At 37.5% G+C, this 11,328-nt stretch overlaps 1 protein-coding gene across 1 annotated transcript; it reads right to left on the reverse strand.

Moving 5' to 3' along the window:
* Nucleotides 1-5,596: 5,596 nt before the first annotated feature.
* On the reverse strand, nt 5,597-6,230 carry LOC116162185. The gene is made up of 3 exons (XM_031475732.1): nt 6,071-6,230; nt 5,886-6,017; nt 5,597-5,833 (listed from the first exon to the last, which is right to left on the reverse strand). Exons 1-3 carry the CDS (start codon nt 6,123-6,125, stop codon nt 5,691-5,693), a joined length of 330 nt encoding a protein of 109 aa, XP_031331592.1. The 5' UTR covers nt 6,126-6,230; the 3' UTR covers nt 5,597-5,690.
* Nucleotides 6,231-11,328: the final 5,098 nt, after the last annotated feature.

Consider the following 11,328-nt stretch of genomic DNA (forward strand, 5'->3'; position numbering starts at 1 on the left):
GAGCACGTGCGTATTAATTTGTGATTTCCACCACGACGCTACGATAGGCGAAGGGCAGAACGGGCGAACTGTTTTGCCATTCCACCACTTGAGCCAAGGAAATGAATTCTATCTACCTACAATTAGGCAACCAATCATACATCCACAAATATAAGCATAACGTAAAAGGTATATTTCCCTCCGAATAAATTGAAACCTGCAGGGGTCTATACTATGTATTCAGTTTGTGGACAAAAGGTTTACGGTAAGAAAATTACAAAAAAGAGTATAAATTAATGAACATGAAGCAGTAAAAATTGGTACCTCAAGGCAAAAGTAAAAAAAAGCAGAGAAATTGAAACTAAAGAAAATGAAAAATTAATAACAGAGAAATCAAGAGATAAATAATAAAGGAGAAATGGTACGAATTGTAGAACGCAAAGAAGGTGAACAATTAGAGGATGATGTATGAGAATTGCAAAAAGCACAAAAATATGTGAGAAGAGATTGGAAGACGGTGTGTAGTGAAGCTGAGGAAAAAACAAAACAAGATAAAAGAAGGATGATTTTTTTACATCATCTCTGTGTTCCTCCCCCCTCTCCCTCTCGCCTTCCACCCCCTCCTCCCCTTCCTTCCTTGAAAGTCAATTCAATCACCTATCCATTTTTTCACTTCCTTTTTCATGTTCCATCTCCACTTTCTCCTGCGCTTTTCTCTTTCGGCACCTTCGCTAATTTTACAATTTGTTCTATCAGGTTTTCTTTTTCCCATTGCTATAACCTTCTTCCCATTTTCTCAATCGCTTTCTCATTTCTTTTATCTCTCCTCATTCTCTCCTATCGCATTTTTCCTTCTTCACGCTTTTCCATTATTTTCTCTCTCTCTCTCACTTTCACAAGCTTCATCGCTTTCATATACTTCCTCGGTCACTTCGCACCAGTCTCTCGGAGCTAAACAGGTGTTTAAGAGCCATAACCATTATAGTATATTAAAGTACAAGTGTCATTTGACGAAGATTATCGCACGAGGTAGTTTGCCGCATAAGCCGCGTAGCGGCGAATGCGGCAAAAGCCGAGTGCGACAAGTAGACAAATGACACGTGGGCTTTATACTATTTTTTCTATTTCGACTTTTATTTTAAATAATAAATTATACAAATTATAAATATTGCCTTTAGGCGTTGTTAGGTAATTTTAAACTATCATTCAGTGTATGTTGGTAATAGACACAATTCATTTATTTTCACGTTGGTTAACCTGATTCCTGTATTTTCAAACTTTTAATTATTTGGTCATAATTCCATTTTGCGGCAGTTATGATGAATACGGATGACAAACACGTCTCTTGTACCCCACCAGAGACCCAAGAGATTGCCAATGAAGCGACGTTAAATTTACTGCCTGTAAAATCGAAAGTAAAGTACGAGGAGTACAAAATTTTTGAAAACTGGCTGGCCGAGAAGGGGAGTTCAAAAAGTAAGCAAGAATGTACTGCTGGCATATTTTACTACGCTAAGTAAAAATAAAAGTTCTACCTTTTGGAGTATATATTCAAAATTAATCGGCATTAATACAATCGGTCAAGTTCCTCGTACGTTATTTACACTTTACAGGTTATGTTTAGTTTTGATTTGACGGATACCGTTGACAGCAAAAAAGCGAGGGGTACCAATCCAACAAAATAAAAAAAATAATGCGTTTCTATTTCTTTCAGCATCATTTCTGTCTAGAAACGCACGCAAACTGGGCCAATCAATTACGGTTTTGGTATTGTTTCCACATCGAAATAGAAAAAGATTATTTTTCTATTTCGATTTTTAAATGTTCTTATTAACGCACTGTTTTCCGCTCAAAACAGTGCGTTAATGAGACCTATTAACGCACCGTTTTTAAGTTGGTATTAAAGAGGAAAACCTAAATTCACTACCCTATTTGACATTCGATTGTATTTATTTACAAATTAGGGTTATGTTTTGATATACAGAAAGACAAGATTCCCTTTCTATTTGATTAAAAGCGAGACATGTAAGGCTGATAGTGTTAATCAAATTACAAGAACAATATGAAAAAACCACTGAATTACTTTCTCCTTCCAAAACTCAAAAGGGAATTAAATATTACGGTATGTAGCGTAAGAACCGAGATATCAAAAATGTGGGGCTTTGAGGTAAATTTGTACATTAATGATTAATGCCTCTTTTTGTAGCACGTTCAACATCTACGTACAATCTGTGACCAATGATTACTAGTACGAATAGTGTACCTATCTACCAAAAACGACCTACAGGTTATAAAGGAGATTTCGAATGGGGAATGGATGACAACGAGGATACCTTCGGAACACATTAAACAATATTTTAAAGGAGCAGCTTATTGCTTTTAGCACTTGTTCTGCGTTATTCATATCGTGAGCCTGATTTGTGTAGTATCGTTATGCTCCTAAGAGGAAGTGACGATCCGAAGCCGAACCCGTCGTAATGAGTGACACGTCTCACGTAACAACAACCCACTAAGGACCGATCCGTTAGTGACCGTTAATGGCAAATCGCAAAAAGAAACCTTTGTTTTTCTTTTTATGTCAGTCACCAATATAAGTAGAAGCAGTGTCGTATGGGCGAAATCTGTTAGCTGTTAGCTTTGTCGTTAATCGACAGTGACACGACTGAATTTCACATAACTTATATAAAAGGACGAAGGACTGCATTTTGCCTTTATGAATTGTTCCACAGTTAATGTACTAATTTCTGAAGTTTATTAATTAAAACAAAATTGATGAGAGTGTATTTAAATAAGTGAAATATTTGGGACGTGGTACTGCCAACTTAATACAACTTGCACTAATACAACTTCTATATCAAAATTCCCTAGTTACAAAAAGTTACTATAACATCATTTTGATAAAAATTTCTCGAAAATTTCTTCTCAATAGAAAAAATAGTATAAGAAACTTGTTTCATAAGACGCCCCATCGCCGCGAGCGGCTCGTTTTCTAAACTTGAACTCGTGCGTTAAACGCGCCACTTATGAAACTTGTTTCTTAATATACTATTTAAGAGGCTTTCAAAACCCTGCTTTAAAAGTATGTGAAGTAGTACCTGCAGAATTCTTCGAAAGATAAAGACCCTTTGCGACCTTAAGTACATTTACATCTCTTTTAAGCAATCTAAAAGCTTGCAGGGGTCAGTAAGAGGCATCAAAAGGCCTTGAAGAATCTTTGATAGTGTTTCAGATCCGTCTACAGTTCCTATTTAACTAAAAGTCTAAAAGGCGTGTTTGGAAGTCCCTTTAAGAGTTCGGATTCCTTACTAGAGAGCCCTCGGCAAAAGGGAACTCGATAACTTCTTTTCCTCTCACTCGCGGTACTTCGGTACAATGGAAGTACTGTACATTGGGGGTATTCCATACCCCCCAGACCCCTCGATAACACTTTCCTCCAGAGAAGACTGTCTAGCCCTTAGGATGGTTTTTGTTGGAAAATTATCGGATCCTTTTCTGCACGGAAGTATTGCATAGAACATAGTCCCGGGGGGCCTGAGGGGTATGGAATACTCTCCAGCAAAAGAGCTCTTGTCAAAGGCTGACTCAATAACTCCTTTCCATCTAATCTTCGGTACTCTCCTGGGTTCCGGGAATGACAATAGAACCACTATACCCCGCACCCCCCGCTTATTACCTCCCCCCCCACAAAACATTTCCATACCCATTTACTCATTTGTTCATTTGTTCATTTGTTTATTTGTTCATTTGTTCATTTGTTCATTTCTTCATTTCTTCATTTGTTCATTTGTTCATTTATTCATTTATTCATTTATTCATTTATTCATTTATTCATTTATTCATTTATTCATTTATTCATTTATTCATTTATTCATTTCTCCTCTCTTGTTCTAGACCCTCAACAGGCTTTCGCCCAATTAAAGAGTGACCCGCATAATGCTTTCATCCGCAAAGCCAGGAATCGTTCCCCAGAAGGCACTCTTATTCTTAAAACTCCATCATAGGCTATCTTCCAGAGCAGCCCCCCTCCCAAGAAAAAGTGTTTTCCCGAGAAATTTTGGAGTAGTCGATTTTTGGTAAACAGGAAGGTTATACACTGCCTTTTTTTGAGGCCCAAAAAAAATTGTCTGAGATCGACCAGGAAAAAACATTTTCCTTTTGATTGAGAGGTCTAATCGAAAAAGTACGAAACGTTTTGGATTCTACGCACCAAAATTAATAACAAAAAATGTTTTCCCGAGAAATTTTGGAGTAGTCGATTTTTGGTAAACAGGAAGGTTATACACTGCCTTTTTTTGAGGCCCTAAAAAAATTGTCTGAGATCGACCGGGAAAAAATATTTTCTTATAGAATTTCGCCCGTAGAATCCATAATTTCAATCAGTTTGAAGATTGGGGTACTAGATCAAAAGTTACAGCCCTTTGAATTTTATTTCGAAATTTGTATTTAGTCCATAACTTTTGATTGAGAGGTCTAATCGAAAAAGTACGAATCGTTTTGGATTCTACGCACCAAAATTAATAACAAAAAATGTTTTTCCGAGAAATTTTGGAGTAGTCGATTTTTGGTAAAAAAGGAATGTTGAGTGGGGTGTAGGTAGATGGAACTCACAAAGGGAAATAAATATATCCATTGGTGATGTCGAAGCTTTTAGAGCGAATATCTCTCAAAAGGGGTGTCAGTGGAGAGTATTCACAAAGGTAAACTGAATCGTCTAGATGAGACATAATATCTATTAATGAGGTCGAAACGAGTATCTCGTAGACGAATTGTCAGAAGAGGATACTCATAAAGGGAAGGTTAGGCGAACTACTTACTGATATGAAAACTTAAGGGAAATGCAGAATTTCTCTAAGAAATTTCGGGCTCGATTAGTCACAAAACCGGTCAGATGAAACAAATTTATTCGACATAAATCAATCAAACAAGCTGAAAGGAAATATAGGCGGTCAGTGCCAGAGAAACAACTACCACGCAACAAGCGATCGATAGAATAATCCAAAATCTCCGGTCGTATTGCAAGAGTGCAAGTGTCGGTTGTTGAAGGATTTGCCAATCTCTGATTGCAGAGGAGGATCTTGGGTGCATCTAATCGATCTGAAACTAAACTGGGAGGTAGGTGGTTTCTTAATCCTTGAACCGCTCGGTAAAGGAATGCTCTGGTGGTGTCGCTATGTGGTTTTGCGATCATAACTTCTGAAGAGGATTTCCAGTGTGTTGGTAGGTACGGGAGTTAGATACAGCGGTTGTAAATGCTGGATAACAATGTGATTGTGGAGGGAGGGAGTGGAGTTTGTTGTATTCTGTCCGCTAGTAGGAATTGGCGGAATACTCATCTCTTCGCCCTAAAGGGATTAAGTAGGTATCCTATCAGGGACTCAGGGAGCTTCTGGCGATAAAGATGGTGGGGTTTCTTAGGGCCGGCGATAGAGGGGTTTGGTGATATGATCAACAATAGAAATACCGTGGTGTGATATGAAGGTTGGGGTACTGTTATTAGGTGGTTGGCGAGATTAATGCCGTTAGGGTCGAACGGGGAATTGCCGAGCGTAGAAAAATGTATGATTCCTGTGGGTTGCCTAAATTAATCAGGAACTGGTGGTAATCTTTGATCCCCATGGCCATTTCATACAAAATTTTATTTAAACTTATTACATTTCCTTAAATGTGCACATAGTTCAATTAATCCTATCAATTTGACAACAGTCCTTTTTTTAAAAAATAGATTTGTTACAATTATCATACCTACAATCGCTACACGTGAGAAGGTTTCGGCCGTTATCTTTCATTCTCACGCAAGGTGACACATTATCTTCCCTAACGGAGCACTCTCTTACATATCTTGTCACATCGTTCACTACGAAAGAAGTAGATCAATAGCAATTGTCATTATTCCATCTTTCATTTACCAATTTCCGCATATTCAAGGCACACTGACGATACAGTCGAAGGTGGAATTTCGCATGCTTCATCCCCAACTCCCAACCAACCCTTGCAGTTAGTGTCACCCTTTGAGCTGTCGCATTTGTAACAGTTCAGTTCTGAAATTTTAGAGCGTATTGAGTCATTGTACCAAGGTTGGTGCAGCACTCACCTGCCACAACAGCATGAACCAAAAAGAGAGTAGCCAATAGTGTTTTGAAATACATGGTGAAAATACAACTTGGTACCTACTCATTTAACATGCATATTTAGGCCACCACCCCCACCCACAAAGTAGAAGGAGAGTGTCGTTTTCGAAGGTGTAACGTTATGACGCTATTGATAGATGTCACTACCACAAAGCTTTGTAGTTTGTTATCAACAACGGACAGGCTTTCGCAATCGCACGCTTTGTGTTACGAAATTGAAATTATAATCTGAACATTTCGAAAATTCTTGTTATTGAAGATAACGACGATTAATTAGTACCGAAAGCCATGTCCATGAACCTAGCAGAGCAAGGTCAGCAGAACACAATCAAACATACCTATTGCTAATTAGGTGCTAATTAAGTGCTATATTCCCGAATTAAATGCTGCTTTTTTTAAAAATTATTACATGTTCTGCCAGGTTCATATGAACTCAGCAGAGCACTACCTTAAAAACCCAAAAAAAAAGAAAAGTGAACTAACTATAATTAGGTACTACTTAGGTGCTAATTAAGTGTCCTATTCCCGAATTAAAAGCTACTTTTTTTTTAATTATTCATAATTTAAAAAAAAGGAGCATTTAATTCCGGGATAGGGCACGTAATTAGCACCTAATTATAGTTAGTTCATTTTTCATTTTCTTGGTTTTTTGAGGTAGTGCTCTGATGAGTTCATATGCACCTGGCAGAACATGTAATAATTTAAAAAAAGGAGCATTTAATTCAGGAATAGGGCACTTAATTAGCACCTAATTATAGTTAGTTCACTTTTCATTTTCTTGGGTTTTTAAGGTAGTGCTCTGCTGAGTTCATATGAACCTGGCAAAACATGTAATAATTTAAAAAAAAGGGAGCATTTAATTCGGGGATAGGGCACTTATATAGCACCTAATTATAGCTAGTTCATTTTTCATTTTCTTGGTTTTTTGAGGTAGTGCTCTGATGAGTTCATATGCACCTGGCAGAACATGTAATAATTAAAAAAAAGGAGCATTTAATTTGGGAATAGGGCACTTAATTAGCACCTAATTATAGTTAGTTGACTTTCCATTTTCTTGCGTTTTAAAGGTAGTGTTCTGCTGAGTTCATATGAACCTGACACAACATGTAATAATTAAAAAAAAAGCAGCATTTAATTCGGGAATATAGCACTTAATTAGCACCTAATTAGCAATATGTTTGATTGTGTTCTGCTGAGCTTGCTCTGCTAGGTTCATGGACATCCGAAAGTCATCATTTTCTTTTGAGTAGTTTTGGATTTTGGGCCCTTAAAGCAAAAGGGACAATTTGCAAAATAAAACAACTTATCAGCTTCAGCCATCACCCTACACCATCAATAAACTCATCATCTCTAACTAGCATTCATCACTAATTTCTTCATCGAGTACTTTTTTGCATCATTAATTAAATGTAGGATAATTAGTTTATTGAAAATAAAGCAAGGTCCTAACTGACAAGACGTGAGCATTAATTATCTTTCTATTGTTTTTGATTGAGTTCCATTTTGTTTAAATTATAATGATTTTTGCGCTACTAGCTTGTGGTCATTTAGAATCCCACACGGCATTTACTTTTCTATACAAATACCGCTATTCTTCCTTCCTTAATTATCAGTCCTGCTCGTCGAAACCCATACATCATTTTAAAGACTCTGAGAAGTTTCCGATTCAAATTAGTGATAACTTTTTTTCTGGGCAATTGATTTCTATAGCGTGCTGCCGAATAATTACTTTCGGAACTCTTGGCGACAGTCTGTCCGCGATAATTTTTGGAATTGTCTCAAACTTCATAATCATTGTCATTAGCTCTTAAAAAAATGTTCACTTAACCACTAGGCGCCATTTTGAAGGGCGTTAAATAATTCAAAAAGATTGGTAGAGATTAATCCGGAGAGAGTTTTTGAAGGGATTCGGCCTACGGTTGAGAAAGAGTTAACCACACCGGCCGCCGGTTTTTGGTTATTTCAAGTTAGAACTCCGAGCAAAACATAACAAAACCTGGTCCGGTACCAAGTGCTATTTCGGACACTCTTTTTATACGAGAATTTTCAAGACTGAAAAATGATACTGTAAATTTCATATCCCCGCCAGAAGTTCAAAGGCGGCTAAATTACGTCCGGGGTCCAGAACGCACTCACTCCCAGAGAGTCCATAGAAGTCGCCAAGATCCAATTTCCCGTTTCCATTGGTCAGTTTCAGAAATATTGTCTCGCAAGGAGGTCCGTGCTAAATCCGCTTTTTTATGAAATTCATCGTCTGCCAAAGGACATTTTGATATGAGGTACAGTGATTTGAATTTATGTAAAAATAAGGGTCGCTCAATTTTTAAAACGAATTTGTGTAAACTGAATTTGATTTATGACAAAACTTGGGATTTGTTTTTCTTAAAGACACCAATCTCTGGGTCAATTGAAGCTGTTTGTATTAGATAGATTTTGTCATTTATGACCTCATTGCTAAAAAAAGTTTTTCATTTAAAGTTGGCTTGATTGAAGTTCAAAAAAGAAAATATCCGTATAAATAGGCTCGATTTGATTTGACTGTTGTCGTTTTTGACGCTGAAGAAAGGGTAGTTCAAAGGGACGTGGCCACGAATTCGATTTATTTTGGCCGAAATTCCTACCAGCACCTTCATTTACAGAATACCACCATAAAGGTTTATGGGGAAAAGCCCTTCTTTGCTGGGCGGTTTTGAACACATAACTTCCTGGACATGGCCATTTACTTTTACGTTGCAGGGAGTATTCCATCCTCCCCAGACCCCCCGGTGCTACGTTCTCTACCGTATGCGGAGAAACGGATGTTATATATTCCTTTCCCAACAACTGTCAAAAGAGTTTAGACAAAACTCTTTATGAAAATCAACGCCACCGGGGGGTCTGGGGGCCATACCCCCCAGTAAATGCAAGTTCTATTGCTATTTCCATAACTCCACCACAAGATTTAAAAGAAAAGGTTATCAAGTCATTCTTTGCTGGGTGGTTTTGAACCCCCGCCACTTTTAACATAATTTTCCGGAACTGGCCACTTACTTTTGCGTTGCTGAGGTGTATTATACCCCCAGACCCCCCGGTGCTACGTTCTCTGCAGTGCGGAGGGAAGAATGTTATAGTCCTTCCCCAACAACAAGAGAGCCTTGAAGACAAAACTGTTTGTGAAAAAAAATGCTACCGGGGGGCCCGGGGGGTATGGAATATCCTCCAGTAAACGGCAGTTCTTCTGCTATTTCCATAATTCCACAACAATAGCTACTAACGTTTAGAAAAGGCCATTAAACTCTTTTTAGCGCATTTCCACAAAAAAAAATGCGCTATTGTGGCCACTTTGTCCGTCTGTCCGTCCGCTCGTTCTTCGAGACGCTACTAGTTCTTTATCTTAAGAGCTATTGTTCTACTTTTTTCGCTATTTGGTTTGTTATGGTGTCGAGGCTTGCACCAAGGAAGGAATTTTTTCTGCGTTTATTGCTAAAAAAGTTATTGTAAAAAAACCAACAAACCGTTTTTTATATGTTCCATAATTTTACACTTTTGCCGTATATTAACGATCTAGAGATCGTTAATAATTTTGATTATGCTGTCTGTTCGTCTGTCTGTTGGTCTGCCCGTCTGTCCATTGTCTGTCTGTCCTGTATCTGTCGCGTGTGAATCGATAACTTTGTTTAGAAATGTCCGATCGCTTTGACATTTACGTTAGTTATGAACTGAATTGCATGAAATTCAATATGAGCATAGCTTTAGACCATATGTTGAGTTGATCGATTCAAATTCACAGGTGCCCTTTTGCGCATCTCTTCGACCAATTTTCAACCGAATGACAAATTTTTTTAATTATAAAGTATTTAAATGAAATTTGATACATAGCCCACTTGGAAAAGGAAAATCAAAACGCCATTCAAAATTTGGTTTTGCGCATTGCGCAGTGCCAACTTTTTTTTAATTATAAAAGTATTTAAATGAAATTTGATACATAGCCACTTGGAATAAAGGAAAATCAAAAGCCAATTTCAAAATTTGGTTTGGCGCATGCGCAGTGCGAGCTTTTTTTAATCTATGGAAGCATTTAAACGAAATTTGATACACAGGCACTTGAAATAAAGGAAAATCAAACGCCAGTTTCAAAAATTTGGTTTGGCGCATGCGCAGTGCCAGCTTTTTTTAATCTATGGAAGCATTTAAACGAAATTTGATACATAGGGACTTAGAGTAAAGGAAAATCAAACGCCAGTTTCAAATTTGGTTTGGAGCATGCGCAGTGCCAGCTTTTTTTAATCTATGGAAGCATTTAAACGAAATTTGATACATAGGGACTTGGAATAAAGGAAAATCAAACGCCAGTTTCAAAATTTGGTTTGGCGCATGCGCAGTGCGAGCTTTTTTTAATCTATGGAAGCATTTAAACGAAATTTGATACACAGGCACTTGAAATAAAGGAAAATCAAACGCCAGTTTCAAAAATTTGGTTTGGCGCATGCGCAGTGCGAGCTTTTTTTAATCTATGGAAGCATTTAAACGAAATTTGATACACAGGCACTTGAAATAAGGGAAAATCAAACGCCAGTTTCAAAAATTTGGTTTGGCGCATGCGCAGTGCCAGCTTTTGTTAATCTATGGAAGCATTTAAACGAAATTTGATACATAGGGACTTGGAATAAAGGAAAATCAAACGCCAGTTTCAAAATTTGGTTTGGCGCATGCGCAGTGCGAGCTTTTTTTAATCTATGGAAGCATTTAAACGAAATTTGATACACAGGCACTTGAAATAAAGGAAAATCAAACGCCAGTTTCAAAAATTTGGTTTGGCGAATGCGCAGTGCCAGCTTTTTTTAATCTATGGAAGCATTTAAACGAAATTTGATACATAGGGACTTGGAATAAAGGAAAATCAAACGCCAGTTTCAAAATTTGGTTTGGCGCATGCGCAGTGCGAGCTTTTTTTAATCTATGGAAGCATTTAAACGAAATTTGATACATGGGCACTTGGAATAAAGGAAAACAAACGCCAGTTTCAAAAATTTGGTTTGGCGCATGCGCAGTGCGAGCTTTTTTTAATCTATGGAAGCATTTAAACGAAATTTGATACACAGGCACTTGAAATAAGGGAAAATCAAACGCCAGTTTCAAAAATTTGGTTTGGCGCATGCGCAGTGCGAGCTTTTTTTAATCTATGGAAGCATTTAAACGAAATTTGATACACAGGCACTTGAAATAAAGGAAAATCAAACGC

This window comes from Photinus pyralis, unplaced genomic scaffold (genome assembly GCF_008802855.1).
Source record: "Photinus pyralis isolate 1611_PpyrPB1 unplaced genomic scaffold, Ppyr1.3 Ppyr1.4_LG10, whole genome shotgun sequence".
NCBI lineage: Eukaryota > Metazoa > Arthropoda > Insecta > Coleoptera > Lampyridae > Photinus > Photinus pyralis.